At 39.1% G+C, this 23,391-nt stretch overlaps 1 protein-coding gene across 1 annotated transcript in view; it reads right to left on the minus strand.

Annotated features, from left to right (window-relative positions):
- The window catches only part of LOC126276197 (protein TAPT1 homolog), a 148,324-nt gene that overhangs the window by 88,614 nt on the left and 36,319 nt on the right, over window positions 1-23,391 (minus strand). The window contains exons 4-5 of the mRNA XM_049977256.1: window positions 1,565-1,742; window positions 1,347-1,482 (exon numbers count right to left, since the gene is read on the minus strand). Coding sequence (XP_049833213.1) covers window positions 1,347-1,482; window positions 1,565-1,742 — 314 coding nt within the window. The remainder of the gene's footprint in view (window positions 1-1,346; window positions 1,483-1,564; window positions 1,743-23,391) is intronic.

Genomic DNA, 23,391 nt, shown 5'->3' on the forward strand with positions numbered 1-23,391 from the left:
CTAACACCCAACTTAAGCAATATCCTCATCCATATGTACTGAACCCCTGCTCCCAACCCCATGCCTCATGGCTCACATCCCTGCAACAAACTTAGATGCAAAACCTGTCCTACACATTCTTCTACTACCACCTTCTACAGTCCTGTTCACAGGCAGTTCCTACACCACTGAAAGCAGGGCCACGAATGACAGCAGCCATGTAATCTACAAACTAGCTGCAACCATTGTGCTGCTTTCTACATGAGCATGACTACTTACAAGCTGTCTGCCTGCATGAATGACACCACCGAACTATCACCAAGAGACAACTGGACCACTGAGGTGCTGAGCATGCTGCCCAACATAATGTGCTTCACTTTAACAAATGCTTCAAAGTCCACATCATCTAGATTCTACCTAACACCAGCTTTTCTTAACTGTGTAGATGGGAACTCTCCCTGAAACATAGCTTTTGTTCCTAACATTGCTCTGGCCTCATCCTTCATTAGTCCCTGTCCTCCACTTGCCTATCCCCTTCCCTCGTCCCACTCCAGAACGCACACACCTTATAGCCCACCAATATACAAACATAATTTTTACCCATTCTCTAATTCTCTCCTCTGTTATCCCTTTCCACTTCCCATCACATACCCTTCTGATGCTGCAACTATCAGCCTTTTGCTGTTCTCTACTCATCACCGCATGCTCCCAAAAGCAGCACTCACATCTTCCCCCACCCGTACAATGCTATCTCTCTTCTGACTCGCCCCAGACAGAGGCTGCTAATCTCAGATGCAGTTGCTGCGGCCTTAGCCCCTTAATATGACTGTGTGTGTGTGTGTGTGTGTGTGTGTGTGTGTGTGTGTGTGTGTGTGTGTGTGTGTGTGTCTAAATACTTTTAGCATCCTTTCTTATTGAGCCTTTCTGTGATTATGAAAGAAATGTATTTTTAAAGCAAAGTTACTGGAAAATTAGACACAACACACTCATCTCACCCCCCACACCGGGCGTGCGTGTGCGCGCACACACACACACACACACACACACACACACACACACAGTAGATAACTTCAAAACTACATAACCAAACTAAAGGAAGAACTACACAACTGCAAGAGAACAGTAGTTAAGTTCCTGAGAAATGGTATAACATGTATTAAAATTTGGGTGGCAGGTACCTGCAAATCTTGCCTCCTGTAATGATACCTACCTTGTCTTATCTTACACAGTTTTGGCATTTAAACTCACCAATTCACCCATAAAATTATTTATCTCTTTCCACTGCTAGAATCTATGCTCTTAAAATAACGACTTTTTCCCACTTTATCACATTTCTGTGATGACCTCACACTGTTACTGAAGGATACATACATATACCATGGCAAATAAGAGATGAGGTATTACTCCTAAATGCTCCCTTTTCCGATCACGAGGTTCTGTTGCCGTCCAAAAGAGAGCATCTATAGTATCTTGGCCAAAAGCGGAAAACAATCTATCACCAACCTGAAAATTGGTACAACCATTTATACAAGATAATATGCACAAAAGCAAAAAAAAAAGTTAGGTGACTTACAGACAACTTTACCTCCAGCATATTGTAGAAGATGTAGAGTTTAATGACAGACTGACTCTTAATAAGATGATACATCATAGATGTATCAATATATGACATAATCATACTACACATGACCAAAATACAAGCTTTCAAAAGATCACAGATTTCTGCAGGTTTCAAAATCTTCTTTGACTTCGAGTTCTTCAATCTGGAATCAGAAATTATCAAAAACTTTTTCAGTTCATGTCATCTGTCTTTTGACACCTCAGAATAAATTATGATAAATGAATGAGTGAATCTGAATGTAAAATAATTATAAAGATATTCATCTGTCTTAAGTTGAGGCACCGCAGAATGGAGGGAATTTTATATGGTGGAATGGTATGTGGGCGGGGGGCTTGTAGAGGAGATCAAAGCTTTACTACAGTAAGGAGGATCATGTGATTGTAGCCTACAGACTTACACAGAATAAACTAACATGGAGAGCTGCATTAAACCATTCTCAGCAACAGCTGCAGCTGCAGCATCTTTATCTTGAGCACAAATCATTACTTCCTACAATGAACATTGACACAATTTAGAGATGTTAACAGCCTGACGGTAACACCAAAATTTGAGAGAGCAAAGTCTCAGGGAGAGTTGACTCCCCACCCAAATCCCTACAGCAACACTGCATAGCATACTGTCTAGCTGAAGGCCTTCCCAAAAAATTCATAAGAAATGCAATGACTAATTGATATTATTGAAATATGAAACAGTTACCATAAATCAGCAACTTACTAAGAACTTCTGGGTATGTCAACATTTAGGAGAGCAAGTTCAGGCCACCTCTCCATACCAGACCCACAGAGATAGCCAATTCTCCCAGACACTACCAAGTCCAATAACAACTGTCATAGTAATATCAGAGGGTGGGATTGCACCGCAGCATTCCTTTACATAACTGGGAAACTAACATTATGGGGGAAATCGGTTTTTTTAACCTCAACAACCATTCATCCCACCAGCATGTATTACACTTTGAGGATTTGTGGGCAACTGGGACAAGAGCCTCATTCCCTGTAACTCACAATGTAATGCCAAAGAGTGGTTACTTAACCTGGCAGATAGTTTAAGTAAAGGAGGACTGGTGGTGCTGGACATTCTGCAGCCCAGGATGCCAGGACTGCCATGCCTGTCTGTACTCAACCATTACTTGCTAGTTCCCTGAGGGTAGTATAAAGGACAGTCAGAGGTTAGACTCGCACCACGGAAAGGGACATAGTACTGTAAAGACTTGAGACCTAATTTTCTAATTTTCACCAATTCTATGCTCATAGCAAGTAATGAGCCATCTGGAGGAGAAGAGGGGTGGGGTGGGTGGTGGGGATGCTACAAAATAAAATGTGGTTACATCGATGCATGATTATAGGATAAATACAAGACCTTCAACAAATAAAGTTTGTTTATTTCTTGTTTGTCTGCTAATTAGTCTGTGGCTGAAAAATTTCACAAAAACATATCTCTTTCTATAAACCTTAATTTTATACAGATGCATAGTTTTCTTTTACCAAGAAAATAATTTAAAATCACATGCAAAATGTCACTTGGAGGTATTTTTCACTGTAGGGTTAATATTATAGATGGTGTTGGATAATATGACTTGCTTTTAAGAAGGATGCAAATCTCCTCCATTGTTGTTGTCGTCTTCAGTCCAAAGACTGGTTTAACGCAGCTGTCAAAGTTAGTCTATTCTGTGCAAACTTCTTCATCTCTGCATGACTACCACAACTTATATCCATTTGAAACTGCAAATGCATTCAAGTATTGGTCTCCCTTTATAATTTTTAACCTCCCCCTCCCCTCCCCCCCCCCCCCCCCCCCCCCAAAAAAAAACACATACATCCTTCCATTAATGCGTCTGGATGTGTCCTATCAATTGATCCCTCCTTTTAGTCTATTCTGTGCAAGCTTCATCTCTGCATGACTGCCACATCTTACATCCATTTGAAACCATTAATGTATTCTAGCACTGGTCTCCCTTTACAATTTTTACACCCCCCCCCCCCCCAAAACACACATGTCCTTACATTAAGAAACTGACAATTCCTTTATGCCTGTGGACATGTCCTATCAATCGATTCCTTCTTTTAGTCAAGTTGTGCTGTAAATTTGTTTTCCCAGATTTGATTCAGAACCACCTCATTTATCGATCTCCCCTTTCAATCTTCGGCATTCTTCTATAGTACAATATTTTGAAAACTTCTATTCTTTTCTACTCTGAACTGCTTATCGTCCATGTTTCATTGTCATGCAATGTTGTGATGCAGACAAATACCATTGGAACAGACTTGCTAACACTGTTATTAAATGTTATCACATTCCAGAATTTCAGAAACGGTTTTCACGCTAATGCCAGTCTGCATTTTATTTCCTCACTATTTTGGTCATCATGAGTTATCTTGCTGTCCAAACAGAAAACTTCATCTACTAATTTTTTTAGTGTCTCATTTCCTAATGTAATATCCTCAGCACCACCTGAGTTAATTAGATTACATTCCACTAGCCTTTTATTATGTTAATCTTACAGTAATATAATGAAAAGGAAAGTTGCCCCACACCATATAGTGGAGAAGCTGAGTTGCAGATAGGCACAACAAAAGGGCAGTCACAAATAAACTTTTGACCAGCAAGGCCTTTGTCAGGAATAGACGACAAGACTGAGTTCAGTTGCTGGAGACAGCAGTCATGTGCATGTGAGGGGTGGGGGGGGGGGGGGGGAGGGAGGAGGAGGAGAGGAGGAGAGAGAGGGAGAGAGAGTGAGAGGGAGAGAGAGACTGTCCTCTACTTTTGATGAAGGCCTTGCTGGCCAAAAGTTTATTTGTAACGGTCTTTTTGTTGTGCCTATCTGCGACTCAGCATCAAATATCAAAGTTTTTAATTCTTCTCCCTGGATTTTAATCCCCTTTCCAAATTTCTGCTTGGTTTCCCTCACAGTTTGCTCAGGGTACATAGTGAATAAAATTGGGGATAGGCTACAACCTTGTCACACACCCTTTTCAATCACTATTTCCCTTTTGTGTCCTTTGACTCTTACAAGTGCTGTCTGGTTTCTGTACAAGCTGTAAATAACCTTTTCTCTTCATATTTTGCTACTGCTACCTTTGGAATTTCAGAAAGTGTAATCCAATCAACATTGTCAAAAACTTACTCTAAATCTATAGATGCTATAAATGCCAGTTTGTCTTTCTTCAACCTTTCTTATAGGATACGTCATATGGTCAGTATTGCCTTGCAGTTTCCTATGTTTCTAATCTTGGGCTGTTACCAGTTCTTCCATTATTCTGTAAATAATTCTTGTCAATATTTTGCAAACAGGGCTTAAACTGACTGTTCAGTAGCATTAACACCTGTCAGCACCTGCCTTCTTTGGAATTAAAATTATTACTGTCTTCCTGAAGTATGAGGGCACTTCCCTTGTCTCACGTATCTTACACACCATCCTTTGTCTCCCAGGGATGTCAATAATTCTGAGGGACTATCTGCTACTCCAGGGTTTGTTTACAGTGTTTTATCTCCCACCTCATTATCATCTACTTCCTCTTTGTTTTCCACAATATTGTCCTCAAATTTATTTTGCCCCTCTATAAATTCCTTGCACCTTTCAGGTTTCTCTTCTTGACTAAGTACTGGTTCTCTATCTGAGATATTCATATTCATACGGCTGGTTTTTTTCCCTTCTTCAAAGGTCTCTTTAGTTTTCCATGGTTGTTGTCTATCTTTCCCCTGTACATAGGTACTTTTATAGCCTTGCATTTGTCTGTGAGCCATTCCTCCTTAGCCATTTTACACTTTCTCACAATCCCATTTTTTGCCTTTCATCTGCTTCATTTCCTGCATTTTTATATTTTCTCCTCTCATCCATTAAAGTCAATATCTCTAGTGATATCTGAAATTTTTACTAGACCTTGTCTTTTTATCTATTTTGTCCTCTGCTGCCATCACCATTTCATCTCTCAAAGCTACCCATTCATCTTCTACTGCATTCCTATTGCATCATTGTCTAATGCTTCCTTTGATACTGTCAACAACCCTTGGTTCTTTGAACTCACTCACCTCCATCTCCTTAATTTCCTACCTTTCTGCAGTATATTCAGTTTTAATCTAGAGTTCATAACCAATTAATTATTGTCGGGGTCCACATTTGTCACTGGAAATGTCTTACAGTTTAAAATCTGGTTCCGAAAACAGTCTTACCATTAAATGTAATCAGTCTAAATGTTCCAGTTTCCCCATCTCTTCCATGTATACAAACCCTCTTTCATCATTCTTAAATTAGTGTTAGTGATGATTAAAAAATTATGCTCAGTGCAAAATTCTACCAGGCAGCTTCCTCTTTCGTTCCCACTATCTGTCTTAAATACCTTTCTCACGTCACATTCTTTCAATCTCATCAGCATATAACTCCGAAAGCTTTTGTGTGTGTGTGTGTGTGTTTTTTTTTTTCCCCTGCTGTTTCCAAGTGAGTAGATTTTTATATGCATCCAATTTACATTATGCCATCATAATCATCTGAGGAACTAATTGGCATATAAACTTGCATTACTGTGGTGGGTGTTCGCTTTTTATCTATCTTGGCTACACTAAAGCGTTCACTGCGCTGTTCATGCTACCTTAACCAGATTCCTACTTTTTTACTCAGTATTAAGCCTAATCCTTCAAAACCCCTACTGTGTTCTGTGTTGACAACCCATCAATTCCCATTGTATATACTAACTCCAACATACCAAAACCTCTTTTTAAATTCCCTAACATAACTACCAGATTAAGGGACTTAACATTCCATGCTCCGACATGATAAATGCCAGTTTTCTTTTCTCTCATGATGACATCTTCCAGTGAAATTCTAGTCCAAAGATCAAAACAGGGTTTGTTTTTCTCCAGAATATATTACCCAAGAGGATGCCTCCATAATTTAACCATACATTAGAAGTGCACACCCTATGAAAAAGTAACAGCTGTGGTTTCCCCTCGCTTTCAGCCCTTCACAGTATCAACACAGTTACATTCACCAATGTTATAATGCAAGATCAGTCAATCACCCAAACTGTTGCTGGTGCAACTAGTAAAAAGGTTACTACTCCTCTTCAGGAACCACTGGTTAGTGTGATGTATCCACAGATAATCCTCCATTGTGGTTGCACCAACAATATAGCTATACATATCATGTGGGACACAAGCCATGCCATCCATCAAGGTCCATGGTTTATGTGGGGGTGCCTACCTCACTGGAAATTATTCTCACCTTTGGAGAAGTATTAATTATTCTTGTACTGTTTGATTACACAGTCCCATATAACATCTCTAAAATGTTGTTCAATGAATGTTTATATATGTGCTGAAAATTAATAAGGAGGTAAGGTGGTAAGTACAATCAAACAGCAGTGCTGTTTGATTGAAGTAGTTTCAGTCTTGGATTTAAACTGAAACTTCCATCAGTACCTCTCCTGCCTCCAAACTACATAGAAGTTCTCCTGCACACTTTGTAAGATCTAACACTCCTCAAAGCCATTCCTTAGGCTATCATTCAATAATTTTAACAATTCCTTAGGCTATCATTCAATAATTTTATCTGCATTTCCTATCCTCCAATCCTCCAGGAGTTCTAGTCCCACAAGGTGATGTGTGTTCGGTAGTGCTTGTTTGAATGTGTGTGTGTGTGTGTGTGTGTGTGTGTGTGTGTGTGTGTGTTTTCTACATTAGAAGAAGTGTTTTTGGCAGAAAGCTCAAATGTATAGTTGTTTCACCTGTCTATGACTCAAAATCTCCTCTATATGATGTGTAACAATTTATCCTTTTCATAATATTGTTATTATTCAATTCTGTATTTTCCATTGTTAGGCTTATTCTTTGGTCAGAATGTGTTTTCTGGTGCTCAGTCTTTTGCAGCTGACTAATTTTCTCAATGTTTTCTTTCAGCAGCTTTTGTTTCAGCCTACAATGACTTCACATGACATGGTTTTGTACTGTATTGAAACGTAAAAGCTCTTCCCAAGCAACCCCTGAAATTACTAATATATCTGTGTCAGTAACAACATGTAACAATTGTCTAAAGAAAGCCAGTTCCTTCTCGTCATTTACTTTCTTCTTTCAAGGTGAAGAAACCACAAGATAATTTTTCTTTAATTGATTTAAAATGTTGTTTAATTTACACATTTTGTTTGCTAATGACACTGATTATGCTAAGAAACACCTGTAAAATATTCACAGTTAAAGTTTTATGACACTTTTCCCACATATGTCTAGGTTAGATAACACTAATATATTTGTTCTTCGTTATAGAGCTATCATTACACACGCTAGGAAGCTTTATGCTGTAAAAAACGCAACTGATATGGTCAGATAATGCAATTTCTTGTGATGTATACTTTTTAACACTTTTTGATACCAGGCACCTTTAATATGTTTAATGCTTTATAAATATGATTTATTACCTATGTTATTACATATGTTTCTTTATTAATGTTCACCCTTGACACTACACAATGTTGCACATTGTCTGATTTTTAACAACTCGAAGAACAGTTAACTTGTTTGTTACGAAACACCTCATTCATAATTCATATGACAATTGTATAATACACATTTGAGACTAAACTTATGTTAATGGAAAGTCTTACAGATTCTGTCTGTGAAATAAATATTTTGTTTACAGCTATTACTTGGTATGGAAAGATAGGTGTTGGAAATGCCGATGGTGTTAGGAAGTTAGTGAGAGGATTTTGAAGTATTTGCTTAATGGAGATAATGTAAGAAGTTTGTGATAGAGGGGAAATAATGTTACAAGAAGAAGATGATGATGATGATGATGATGATAAAGATGATGATTACCATCAGTTATGATTGCAGAAATATAGTAGATAACAACATTATGATAAAAATAGTATGTTTTGAAGCTGTAAAGTTAACTATTATAAGAAGTATGTTGTTGTGAGACAGAGAATATAAAGTAATATTTGACTTAGTATAGCTTCTACCTGGATTTTCAATCAAATTTTGAACTGAAGGGATGCTCAGGCTAGCAGAAAGATCTATGGTGTAGTGGTAAATGTTAATTTATAGTGACAATATGAGAAGGACACACACACACACACACACACACACACACACACACACACACACACACACACACGGCCACTGTCTTGAGGCACTAATGCCTGGAGTCAGTGGCCACATGTGTGTGAGTTGTTCTTGTGTGAAAGTGTGGTTCTCTACTTTTGAAGAAGGACTTTGTCTCAAGCTGAAATATTACTAGCACTCTTGTTCATTGTGCCTGCCTGTGACTTGACAGTTCATCGACGTGGTGAGCAGTAATCCCAGTACTCTTCAGTTCATTTTACCATTTTTGTGTGTAGAATTCAGTAAATCATTAAATACAGCTTCTGGGGTAACAGTTGTGTAAGTAACGCTTCTGCTTGTGTCATTCTTACATATAAAACTGCTATTAATATTTCAAACAATGAAAAATCCAAGATGGAATGTAACAATATTATGAGAAGGAAACTTGCTACACACCATATAGCGGAGAGGCTAGGTCACAGATAGGCACAACAAAAAGACTTTCACAATTAAAGCTTTCGGTCATTAAGGCATTTGTCAAGAATACACACACATAAGCACATACACACACTTACACAAACACAACTCACAAACACAACTGCAGCCTCAGGCTACTGAAACCACACTGTGAGCAACAGCACCAGTGCATGATGGGAGTGGGGACTGGGTGGGGATAAGGAGGAGGCTGAGGTGGGAAGGGGTAGGGATTGGGGGAGGGGGGGGGCAGACAGTGAAGTGCTGCAGGTGAGACGGAGGTAGGGGTGAGATGCGCAGGGGGGGGGGGGGGGGGGGGAGGAACTCAGTGTGGTGGTAGAATTACGTCTGTGTAGTGCCGGAATGGGAACAGGGAAGGAGTTGGACGGGTGAGGACAGTGACTAACGAAGGTTGAGACCAAGAGGGTTACAGGAATGAAGGATTTATTGCAGGGAAAGTTCCCACCTGTGCAATTCAGAAAAGCTGGTGTTGGTGGGAAGGATCCATATGGCACAGGCTTTGAAGCAGTCATTGACATGAAGGGATATTGTGTTTGGCAGCATGTTCAGCAACATAGTGGTCCACTAGTTTCTTGGCCACAGATTGTCAGTGGCTATTCATGTGGACAGAGAACTTGTTGGTGGTTATTCTTACACAGAATGCAGCACAGTGGTTGCAGCTTATCTTGTAGACCACATGACTGGTTTCACAGGTAACCGTGCCTTTGGCGGGATAGGTGAGGTTAGTGACTGGACTGGAGAAGGTGGTGGTGGGAGGATGTATGGGGCAGGTCTTGCATCTAGGTCTATAACAGAGGTACGTACCATGAGTTAAGGGACTGGGAGCAGGGATTGTGTAATGATGGGCAAGTATATTGTGTAGGTTCAGTTGATGGAAGGCTACCACTGTAGGAGGGGTGGGAAGGATAGTGGGCAGGACATTTCTCATTTCAGGGCACGGCGAGAAGTAATCAAAACCCTGGCAGAGAATGTAATTCAGTTGCTCCAGTCCTGGGTGATACTGAGTTACGAGGGGAATGCTCCTCTGTGGCCGGATAGTCGGACTTTGGGAGATGGAGGGAGACTGGCACTATAAGGCACAGGAGATTTGTTTTTGTACAAGGTTGGGAGGATAATTACAGTCAGTGAAGGCTTCAGTGAGACCCTCAGTATATTTCGAGAGGGACTGCTTGTCAGATGCGACGACCATTGGTAGCTAGGCTGTACGGAAGGGGCTTCTTGGTATGGAACGGGTGGCAGCTGTCAAAGTGGAGGTATTGCTGGTGATTAGTAGGTTTGATATGGACAGAGATCCTGTTGCAGCCAACTTTGAGGTGGAGGTCAATATATACAAAGGTAGCTTGTTGGATTGATTAGGACCAGATGAAGCAAATGGGGGAGAAGTTGTTGAGATTCTGGAGGACTGTGGATAGGGTGTCCTCCACCTTCGTCCAGATAGAAAGATGTCATCCATGAATCGGAAACATGTGAGGGTTTTAGTATTCTGGGACTTTAGGAAGGATTCCTCTAGATGGCCCATGAGTAGGTTGGCATAGGATGGTGCCATGCGGGTGCCCACAGCCCCGACCTTATAATTCTACCTGCGGACTGTTGTTTTGAACCGCAAGGATTACCTGGTGGAAGAACTCCGCCAGCTGTCAGATACGTCCACATACAAAACTTGCCACGATGACCTCATTCCAGTATTCCAACAGGCTCTCCTTCTACATGCTTCCTAAAGTCGATAAACCTAACCACCCAGGACGCCCCATTGTGGGCGCACACTGTGCCCCCCACTGAGAGAATCACTGCTCTCATAGACGAACAACTGCAACCTATTACCCGGGTCCTACCCTCCTATATAAAAGATACCAACCATTTCCTGCACCGACTGTCCACAGTTCCTGTCCTGTTGCCACACGGTGCCCTGCTCATCACTCTTGATGCCACCTCCCTGTACACTAACATTCCTAATGCCCATGGCCTTACCACTATTGAACACTACCTTTCCCAATGCCCCACAGATTTCAAATCAACAGCCTCCTTCCTAGTCGCCAAGACGAACTATATCCTCACCAACTATTACTTCTCCTTTGAAGGCATTGTCAACAAACAAATCCGAGGTATGGCTATGTGCACCCGCATAGCACCATCCTATGCCAAACTACTCATGGGCCATATAGAGGAACCCTTCCTAAAAACTCAGAATCCTAAACTCCTCACATGGTTCCAATTCATTGATGACACCTTTCTATCTGGATCGAAGATGAGGACACCCTATCAACATTAAGTTGGCTACAGCAAGACCTCTATCCATATCAAACCTGCTAATCACCAGCAATACCTCCACTTTGACAGCTGCTCTCTTTCCATACCAAGAAACCCCTTCCGTACAGCCTAGTCACCCGTAGTCATTGCATCTGCAGTGACAAGCAGTTCCTCTCTAAATATAATGAAGGTCTCACTGACCATAATTATCCTCCCATCTTGTACAAAAACAAATTTCCCATGCCTTATCGTTCCAGTATCTCACAACCTCCCAAAGTCCCACTGTCTCCACAGAGGAGCATTCCCCTCATAGCTCAGTACCATCCAGGACTGGAGCAACTGAATTACATTCTCCACCAGGGTTTTGATTACCTCTCATCGTGCTTTGAAATGAGAAATGTCCTGCCCACTGTTCTTTCCACCTCCCCCACAGAGGTATTCTGCCCCCCCCCCCACTGAACCTACACAATATCCTAGTCCATCCTTAAACAACCCCAATTCCTAATCTCCTACCTCATGGCTCATACCCCTATAATAAACCAAGATGCAAGACTTGTCTCGTACATCCTCCCACTACCACCTACTCCAGCCCCGTCACTAACATCACCTATCTCATCAGAGGCAGGGCTACCTATGAAACCAGTCATGTGGTCTACAAGCTATGCTCCAACCACTGTGCTGCATTCTATGAAGGTATGACAACCAACAAGCTGTTTGTCCACATGAATAGCCACCAACAAATTGTCGCCAAGAAACAAGTGAACCACACTGCTGCTAAACACTCTGCCAAAGTCAATTACAGTCATATCAATGGCTGCTTCACAGCCTGTGCCACATGGATCCTTTCCACTGACACCAGCTTTTCTGGACTGCGCAGGTGACAACTTTCCCTGCAATACATCCTACATTCCCATAACCCTCCTGGTCTCAACCTTCGTTACTCACTGCCCTCACGCATCCAGACCCTTCCCTGTTCCCATTCCAACACTACACAACCGTCATTCCATCACCACACCCAGTCCTTTTATTTCTCTCATTTTCCATACTCCCCACCCCATTGCACCTCTCCCCTGCCCTCTGTCTCACCCACAGAACTTCACTATCAATATTTCATTATTTTATAGTCACAATATAAAATTAATATCTTTCAAATAGTTATTTCTTTTTTATTTATGTACATTTAAACACAGATTAAAAAGATACAGAATCCTGCATTGCAAATTAATTATTTAAAAATTAACATTTATAGCACTCATCATGTAATCTCTCAAATCTCTAAAAGCCTGAACTATTTTTGGCAGGATCCTGTATTTAAAAATGACCCAGTTCTAGAATGGATCCATTTGAGTTCATATATTATGCGACTACAAACAACAAGTTGTATATAAATTGGAGTAACATATGTTTTTGAGTTTTTCTACCTTTAGCAAAACACTATTTTGTTTTTGACCCAGACATGTTTCACTGCAGTTGCATCATCATCAGTGGTTTTTTTATTGTTATGGCTGTTAAACATAAGGAATGTTCTTTACTGTTTAAATACATACAAATATTTGTTTCTAAATTGTAATAACAGGTTTCTGAGGAGCACATAAAATTGTGTATTTATACCTTCTTATGAAGGGTGTATTTTCAATTTTGTTTTAATTTTGTGGTTAAGTTTATCTATAGTGTTTGTGTCATGTCCATTCTCTACAGCTATTTGTCTGATTGTCTGTAATTCATTGTTGCTTTCAGTCAGTGGACTTTTGTTCAGTCGGTGTAGCATATATTGTAAACCAACTAGTTTGTGTGTAGTTGGATGATTGGAATGTTTGTGAATGGTTGTATATTGTGAGGTTTAGGAAATTTAACATTTTGTTGTTTTCTGTTTCTAATGGCATATGACATCATCTACATAACGATACCAATATATTATCCTGTATTGTTTGGGTCCTACTATTGTTTCAAATATTTTATTTTCAATGTGATTAAGAAAAATGTTGGCTAGAAGTCCACTGGCTAGTGAACCCATTGGAAGTCCGTATTCTTGTGAGTAGAACTGAGTGTCAAATGAGAAATAGTTTTGCTCTGTGATTAGTTTTAGAATGCTAGCTATTTCTTTGGGAATTTCTTCCTGTTCTTCTAATTGTTGTTTGATGATGTTTATGGTTTCTGTGGTGGGGATATTGATGTACATGGATGTGATGTTAAATGATGTGAGTGTGGCTGTTGTGGGCATGTTGATGTCTTTGATTTTTCGTATCAGCTCTTCATTGTTGTGTATGCTTCTGTTATTTGTGTATGTGTAATGTTTCTGTAAGTATGTGTGCATTTCTCTGGCTAAGTGGTATGTGGGTGCACTTCTGAAGTTGACAATGGGGCATATTGGAATGACCTCCTTGTGGAACTTTAGTAGGTGTTCAGTGTGGGTGCATGGGTGTTCTTTTGTTTCAGCCATTTCGCTTTCTGTTTTGTGATTATGTGTGAGATTTTTTTAGAAGTGCTTGTGTGTTTTACTTGTTTGGGTCACTGGTTAGCTTTGTTATGTTGTTGTCCTCCAGAAATTTTAAGGTTTTATCTTTGTATTCATCCTGTTATATAATTACCATGGTGCTGCCTGCTCTTGTAATTAGTGTCTTGATGTTTTTAAGTTTGTTTTTTGTTTTTCTGCATGTTTTTCCTTCTTCAGTTTTTGTTTCTGTCAATATGTTGTTCTTGTTTTCCTTTATCATGTATCTTATTTCTTCTGCAACTAACTCTCTTGTCAGACCTGCATTGAAGTTTGGGTTACTGTTTCTTTCTTGTTGTTTTATGATGTATTCACTTTCTGTGATGAGATTCTCCACTGTCTTGTGTGTCATGTGTGTGTTGAAATTGTATTTTGGGCCTTTTTCTAGAAAATTTATTTCTTGGTTAGATAGTTGTATGTCAGTAAAGTTGACCAGGTGTTTGTGGAATGTGTTGTTTGTTTGCTTTCTATTCTTATGTGTAATGATTTCACTTTGTTTTAAGGGGGCATTTAGTTTTTGTTGTTTATTCTATTTGGTTTTTATTTGTGTTTCTGTGTTTTGTTTGACTGTATTCATGACATTATTAAATATTTCACAAATTTTGATGTGATTTCCTACTTCCAGGTGAATTTTGAATAGTTCAACATCGAGTTCCTGCTTTTATGTATGTAGGTATCTAATTTCTTGCTTCAGCCACTCAATTTCAGCTTTGTGTTTGGCTCCTCAAAAACCTGTAATTACGATTTGGAAACTAATATTTGTATGTATTTAAACAGTAAACAACATTCCTTATGTTTAACAGCCATAACAATTTTTAAAAAAACACTGATGATGCTGTAGCTGCAGTGATACATGTCTGGGTCAAAAACAAAATAATGTTTTGCTAAAGGCAGGAACCACTCAAAAACATATGTTATTGTAAAATCAAACACAGACAAAACAGCTTCAACATCAAGATGATCAAATTGGAATATTTAACAAAAATGGAAGTTGAAGTTAAATCATAAAAAGAATGCCAGTATCACTATTTCCACTTGCAGAATACAAAAGTCAAGAATAATTCAGAAAAATAATGAAATGTTGCAAGGAAATTTTGACAAGATCTATCAGACAAAAGATAAGTAAAAGTATGTCACACTTTGTGACCTCAGACATTTTAAAAAAACTGCAATATAACCACCTTTGTGTCATACACTGGAATTACAAATGCAGACAGAATTAAGTGCCAGACCACACACTTAGAAATTGTTGACAACAATTAAATCTTTAATGGAAGGTAAAATATTAAGTATTGGAGTGACATGCAGTTAGTAATCTAATGAAATACGTAATAAATGACAATATTATGAAAGGGATAGACTTCTCGTCACCACACAGTGGAGATATTGAGTCACAGACAGCCACAATGAATCCACACATGTGACAGTTTGTTCAATGGGTGTATACCATGTGTTCTGAGGACATTTGTTGACTGCTTTATGCAGTTATTCATGGCATGTGAGTTTTAAATTAATGTTGACAATGTAGCCACATATGCAACTAGAGGCACAGTTGAAAATGGGCAATGCCCAAAACTGATTGTGTGAGAAATAAAAGATTTTATACACAGTGTGGTGGAGAAATGCCATCCTTCAAACTGATAATGTTGTCATTATTCCATCCCAGATTTTCCACTGTTTGAAAATACTTAGTAAATGTTAGATGACAGATAAGCTTCATGGTAATCTAGACAGAGAAGTAATGCAAAGCAGCCATCAACTCAAAGATTAGTTCGAACACCAAAGTGCTTTACTACTCATAATCATATTCCAAGGTGTTATTGACACAGACTGCAGTGGAGGTTCCCACATGCTACAAGATCACTCTAAACATATCTGTACCACCTACTAGACTGCACTGGAATATACTACAATCTCTACCCATAATGTATGTAGTGTCCCCCTCTTCCTTCCCACAATCAGTACAATATTTTTAAAAAATGCCCCACTTCCAAACAGTATAATGGCTAGGAACCTAAAAATGTAGCATCTGTTTTTGGTACACTAGAATATGCTTTCTTAAAGTAAATAAATGATTACACATATAAATTTAAAAGACTCTGAATCTTTCTGTTACTAGCATGTTACATCCTGTAGTTTATAACTGCTTCATTAACTACTACTGTTTCCTCAATCTCTTTGAAGAAAGAAACAAGACAGGTATTTCACAAATAACTTTTAAAAATCTGAATTTTTGCTGCTCAAAAGAAAGTAGTGTGCATATCTCATGATTGCATTCTTTAATATTACACCTCCTATCGGCAACAACAGTAATGCAGTGACAAAATTAGTTCACTGCTGACACTATCTGTTGGTGGTTACAATAAACCCAAACAATGTGGCAAATATTTCACGTATAAATTCAGTCAAAATGGCACTCAGAACATTCATCACATGATGTCTTTTTCTTGTGGTTGCTTTCAGCAAGTTACTTTCAACAAGTTTCTTAAAATAAGCTTGGTCACCAGACACTGCATGTCATTTTATACATGAAATAATAAGAGTCTCAATTTGAGCTTCTTCTTCAATATAATCTAAAATAACATTCCTTGGACAAAATGTATGATCTAAAGCCTGAAATCCCTTAGGATTGGTCTCCTTGCATTTCAGCACAGCAAGTTTACTTTTTTCAGAATTAGGTGTTTTATCAAATACACCTTTTCACATAAGTTGTTTTGATGTAATTAGTACATACAAAGCTTTCCTGTTGCTTCTGGATACTGTCTTTCATGTTGTTGTTGTTGTCTTCAGTCCTGAGACTGGTTTGATGCAGCTCTCCATGCTACTCTATCCTGTGCAAGCTGCTTCATCTCCCAGTACCTACTGCAACCTACATCCTTCTGAATCTGCTTAGTGTACTCATCTCGCGGTCTCCCTCTACGATTTTTACCCTTCACGGTGGCCTCCAACGCTAAATTTGTGATCCCTTGATGCCTCAAAACATGTCCTACCAACCGATCCCTTCTTCTAGTCAAGTTGTGCCACAAACTTCTCTTCTCCCCAATCCTATTCAATACCTCCTCATTAGTTACGTGATCTATCCACCTTATCTTCAGTATTCTTCTGTAGCACCACAATTCGAAAGCTTCTATTCTCTTCTTGTCCAAACTAGTTATCGTCCATGTTTCACTTCCATACATGGCTACACTCCAAACAAATACTTTCAGAAACGACTTCCTGATACATAAATCTATATTCGATGTTAACAAATTTCTCTTCTTCTGAAACGCTTTCCTTGCCATTGCCAGTCTACATTTTATATCCACTCTACTTCGACCATCATCAGTTAATTTACTTCCTAAATAGCAAAACTCCTTTACTACTTGAAGTGTCTCATTTCCTAATCGAATTCCCTCAGCATCACCCGATTTAATTTGACTACATTCCATTATCCTCGTTTTGCTTTTGTTGATGTTCATCTTATATCCTCCTTTCAAGACACTGTCCATTCCGTTCAACTGCTCTTCCAAGTCCTTTGCGGTCTCTGACAGAATTACAATGTCATCGGCGAACCTCAAACTTTTTACTTCTTCTCCATGAATTTTAATACCTACTCCAAATTTTTCTTTTGTTTCCTTTACTGCTTGCTCAATATACAGATTGAATAACATCGGGGATAGGCTACAACCCTGTCTCACTCCTTTCCCAACCACTGCTTCCCTTTCATGCCCCTCGACTTTTATGACTGCCATCTGGTTTCTGTACAAATTGTAAATAGCCTTTCGCTCCCTGTATTTTACCCCTGCCACCTTTAGAATTTGAAAAAGAGTATTCCAGTCAACATTGTCAAAAGCTTTCTCTAAGTCTACAAATGCTAGAAACGTAGGTTTGCCTTTTCTTAATCTATCTTCTAAGATAAGTCGTAAGGTCAGTATTGCCTCACGTGTTCCAACATTTCGACGGAATCCAAACTGATCCTCCCCGAGGTCCGCATCTACCAGTTTTTCCATTCGTCTGTAAAGAATTCGCGTTAGTATTTTGCAGCTGTGACTTATTAAACTGATAGTTCGGTAATTTTCACATCTGTCAGCACCTGCTTTCTTTGGGATTGGAATTATTATATTCTTCTTGAAGTCTGAGGGTATTTCGCCTGTCTCATACATCTTGCTCACCAGCTGGTAGAGTTTTGTCATGACTGGCTCTCCCAAGGCCGTCAGTAGTTCTAATGGAATGTTGTCTACTCCGGGGGCCTTGTTTCGACACAGGTCTTTCAGTGCTCTGTCAAACTCTTCACGCAGTATCGTATCTCCCATTTCGTCTTCATCTACATCCTCTTCCATTTCCATCATATTGTCCTCAAGTACATCACCCTTGTATAAACCTTCTATAAACTCCTTCCACCTTTCTGCCTTCCCTTCTTTGCTTAGAACTGGATTGCCATCTGAGCTCTTGATATTCATACACGTGGTTCTCTTCTCTCCAAAGGTCTCTTTAATTTTCCTGTAGGCAGTATCTATCTTACCCCTAGTGAGATAAGCTTCTACATCCTTACATTTGTCCTCTAGCCATCCCTGTTTAGCCATTTTGCACTTCCTGTCGATCTCATTTTTGAGACGTCTGTATTCCTTTTTGCCTGCTTCATTTACTGCATTTTTATATTTTCTCCTTTCATCAATTAAATTCAATATTTCTTCTGTTACCCAAGGATTTCTACTAGTCCTCGTCTTTTTACCTACTTTATCCTCTGCTGCCTTCACTACTTCATTCCTTAGAGCTACCCATTCTTCTTCTACTGTATTTCTTTCCCCTATTCCTGTCAATTGCCCCCTTATGCTCTCCCTGAAACTCTGTACAACCTCTGGTTCTTTCAGTTTATCCAGGTCCCATCTCCTTAATTTCCCACATTTTTGCAGTTTCTTCAGCTTTAATCTACAGGTCATAACCAATAGATTGTGGTCCGAGTCCACATCTGCCCCTGGAAATGTCTTACAACTTAAAACCTGGTTCCTAAATCTCTGTCTTACCATTATATAATCTATCTGATACCTTTTAGTATCTCCAGGGTTCTTCCACGTATACAGCCTTCTTTCATGATGATCAAGTGTTAGCTATGATTAAGTTGTGCTCTGTGCAAAATTCTACTAGGCGGCTTCCTCTTTCATTTCTTAGCCCCAATCCATATTCACCTACTATGTTTCCTTCTCTCCCTTTTCCTACACTCGAATTCCAGTCACCCATTACTATTAAATTTTCGTCTCCCTTCACTATCTGAACAATTTCTTTTATTTCATCGTACATTTCTTCAATTTCTTCATCATCTGCAGAGCTAGTTGGCATATAAACTTGTACTACTGTAGTAGGTGTGGGCTTCGTATCTATCTTGACCACAATAATGCGTTCACTATGCTGTTTGTAGTACTCTTTCATATATGTTTCAAAATTTAATTCCAAATTTTCAAGCATTGTGATGCCTAGAGTAAAGTTATTTCGACAAGCTGCCTGGCATGAGGTTTCACAAAATTCATATGATTGGAAATACTGTTCACATGTCAACTAGCTTTAGTATAAAATTTACATAACAGGTCTTTATGTTCTTGTTTGTTCATTTGAAGGGAAACCAGAGTGTCTTCATGTTCTGCCACCATTGATTTAGTATGCGGATCAAGCTGTGTGGATCACTCCTGCTTCGCAATGCGTGTATTTCACCTATATACACTCATTCACAGTCCACAAACTAACTAACTAACTCACTAACTATCATAGCTAAACTCATATACACCTTGCACAGATAGGGAGTCTGTAACACCGTTAGCGAAACTCGCGAAGTCCTCTGCCACCGCCCCCCCCCCCCCCCCCCTCTCTCTCTCTCTCTCTCTCTCTCTCTCTCTCTCTCTCTCTCTCTCTCTCTCCCTCTCTCTCCCTCCCCCTTTTTTTTCTCCTCTGGATGGGCTTGATACCCCCTTGGTGTAGTAGCCTGCCCATCCTACTTCTAATGCTTCATCCATACGGTAGGTGAGCGATGTACCATGCTGATTCTTCTTAAACATTCCTTATTTTTCCCTTGTTACCACAGCTTTCTTTGTGGTACTCTTGCTACAGCCATTTACCCTGGACATGATTTGTAGCTTGCAAAGTTAACCCACCAGGCTGTCAGAATTGCAGATTTGGTGAACCCTCATTGTTAATATGTGTACCACTGAATTATTGTGTTTTGGGTTGTGATGAGATAACAGTGTTCAGGTATCTGTCTGTGCTTGTTGCCTTCCTCCTAATCATTCTGTGTCCAGGTTTCCAGTCATACAGACCTCAGTATCCAGGACAGATAGCACATCATACATTACATTTCCATTGTGAACTGTATTATGTCATGTTGTTGTTTACACAGTGGTGGAAAGTGCAACATTCATTTATAACATGTGGCAAATGACAACCATGTCAACCACTCACTGCATTTCATACGCAAGGGAGCAGAGACCCGTCACCTCCTGAAAAGCTTTCGTGAACAGGTCTCACTGCTACACCATCTGTGTTCATCAAACTTTCCACTTTAAATAAGTGGTCATCAGGCAATGTCACACGAGGTCATACATATCTGGTGTAAGACACCCCTGTAAAATATTTACAGTGTCTATACTGGTAAACTGGTAAACAATGATCTGACATTAAAGTGCAATATTCCCAGCAACGAGATTCAATAACCCTCTCTCTCTCTGTCTTGTCTCCCAATCTAAATATAGTATGTCCAGACACCCAGCTACTTTAAAATCTCTTTTTTCATCCTCAAAGAATAAGGAGTTGATCCGAAATCTGCGAACCTAATTCACTCACCAACACAAGTTCTATGGTGAAATTCATGGGCTAAATATCTGAAATTTTCCTGATCAAAACCAGAGTTCAACAGGGCAGCAACTATCTTCCTTCACTCCTCCTTCCACTATTCTGAAAATGTCACCCAAAAGTGGGAAAACGAAATTAAAATTCAAAATTATTGGATAAAGAAGGAAGGGAGGAAGGATATTAGAATTTAACATCATGTCAACATTGAGTTCATTAGAGATGGAGCATGAGCCCCAATTGTTTCAAGGATGGGGATGGAAATTGGATGTGACCTTTCAAAGGAACCATCCCAGCATTAATTTTTGAGAACATTTCTCATGCAGAAAAACAGCACTCCAGCTGAAACGTTTTAAGAATGGATTTTAAAAAAGCCCTGACTTCAATAAAATATTTATTTGTAATGGTTACTCGTTTCAGTCAGAATGTGCCCATCTTCAGACCATTTATACTGAAATGTAGGTACAGAATGGATTTAAAGGGAAATCTGATAATAGTAGTAACATACAAAATATATGATATACAACAAAAATTAAAAGAAGAAATTGTACCAACGATGATATGTGATGATGGTGAATGAATGGAGCAGCTTTTGTGATTCCACTAACATCAACTGCCAAAGAGAGTAATGTAGCTACGTCCACTAAATATCGAATTATGTCAGCGATAACCAAAGAGACACACATGACATAAAACAATAAGGTGCATACAGAATAGTTATACAAAAGCTAATAACAAATTAAGCAAATAGATACATCACTTTATAGAAAATGAACCTAATTGCTCCATTTGTTACTATCTTTTGTGTAACTGTTCTTTATGTATCTCACTGTAACAACTGTTTTACATCCTGTATGCCTGACTGGTTATCACTAGTGTAATTCAGTATGAAATGGGAAGAGCACTGCATATTTAAGCAACAACTACGTTGTTGTCCTTAGTAGCTCACATTCGTTCACCGCCATCACCTACCTCATGGGCACAATTTCCTCTTTCAATTTATGTTATAGACCATGTATTTTATATGTTACTACTATTACCAGACTCCCTCTAAAGCCATTTATCATTTATATTTCATTATAAACAGTCTGGAGATGGTCAAATTTTGATTGAAACTGGCAACCATTGCAAATAAATATTTTATTGCAGCCAGCACTGTTTTTAATCCATTTTTAAGTCTCAGCATTTAGGGAAATAACAAAAAACCTAACTCTGGATGGTTGTGCATGGATTTGAAGCACCGCCTCTTGAATATGAGTCAATTATTCTAATCACACACCTCCTCTTTCAGTAACTTTAGGAAACCCATATACGAAGGCTATTCAGAAAGTAGGGAACGTTTCCAACTGACGCCTCTATGTGTGTGCCAATCGCGTATATTTTGGTATGTATGTGCTCAGCAGCTCAGTCGGAATCCATCAGTGAAGCGGGAACATCTCTGGGCATCTGGTTTTTTCGATATTCGAATTTGACATGTGTGCTGCAATTGAAAATTCCTCCAGTTGTGAAACACAGTCTGTGATATGGTTTTTGTTGGCAAAAAACCTAAAACCTATAAAAATTTATCGTGAACTGTGCAAAGTGTACGGAAACAACATAATGAGTGAATGTTCTGTCCAGAAATTGTGCGTTCGGTTTAAAAATGGCCAAACCAACATTCATGATGAAGAGAAGAGTGGCGCACGAGCATTGTGACTGACGATCTTGTTGTTAAAGTTCATGAAACTATTTGTGAAAACCATCGCTTCACAATAACGGAGCTTTCGCTTTATTTTCCACAAGTTTCACGGACTTTGTTGATTGAAATTGTCACTCAAAAGCTAGGCTGCCACAAGTCTCTCAGGCGGCAGAATTTTACAATGACGGTCTTTCAGACGTGTATAACAAAATGTACTTCTTGTACTTAGTTTTTTTTCTAATGCCAAAACGTTCCCTACTTTCTGAATAGCCCTCGTAACTAAAGCTACAAAAAGATAATATCCAACTTGTATGCTTTCAAGCCTTTCAAAATGAACTGACCATAAGTTGTCTTAAAAACTTCTCTCCAAAAATACACAAGTAAATTCACCCAACAGAGTCTACAGAACTCACATCTACAACAAAAAGTCTCACCCAAGTTGTTTTGTAAGTGGTCGAAAAGTAATATCCCATTGCGCTTTTCTTTTAGCTCATTTGTCTTTTAATTTCATGTATAGCTACTTTTCCTCTTTCTAAGTTGTTTTAGCACATATGATATACAATGACTATGTGATAATTTTAGAGATTATCTCCACATTTGTTTTTTCAATGAGTGTGATATACACCTCTACAATCAGACACTACTACAGTTATTAAACCAGAAGCCCTGCATGCCAGTGAAACCCTCAAGGTTTCACATAAAAGATGACATGAAAAACACCCTAAAAGAAGAAAGCAAAAGTGTAATTAAGGTTCCTGACACCATACAAACTGGGGCCCAAACAAATCAGAAGTTGGTTAAAGACTACAATCCTGAAAAACAGTACAAAAATTATCCAACCCCATGGCAGATATCCAAAAAAGAAGATTAAAATTCTATGGACACATCCACAGACGTTCAACAACAAGACTTCCCCACAAAATTTTGACACACTTGGAACAACTGAAAACTATACCTTTGATTCAACACGTCAAAAAATATCTAGAAACAGCCCAGATTAATTCCATAGACAGAAATTTGTACAGGACAGGCGCA

This window comes from Schistocerca gregaria, chromosome 1, assembly GCF_023897955.1.
Source record: "Schistocerca gregaria isolate iqSchGreg1 chromosome 1, iqSchGreg1.2, whole genome shotgun sequence".
Taxonomy (NCBI): domain Eukaryota; kingdom Metazoa; phylum Arthropoda; class Insecta; order Orthoptera; family Acrididae; genus Schistocerca; species Schistocerca gregaria.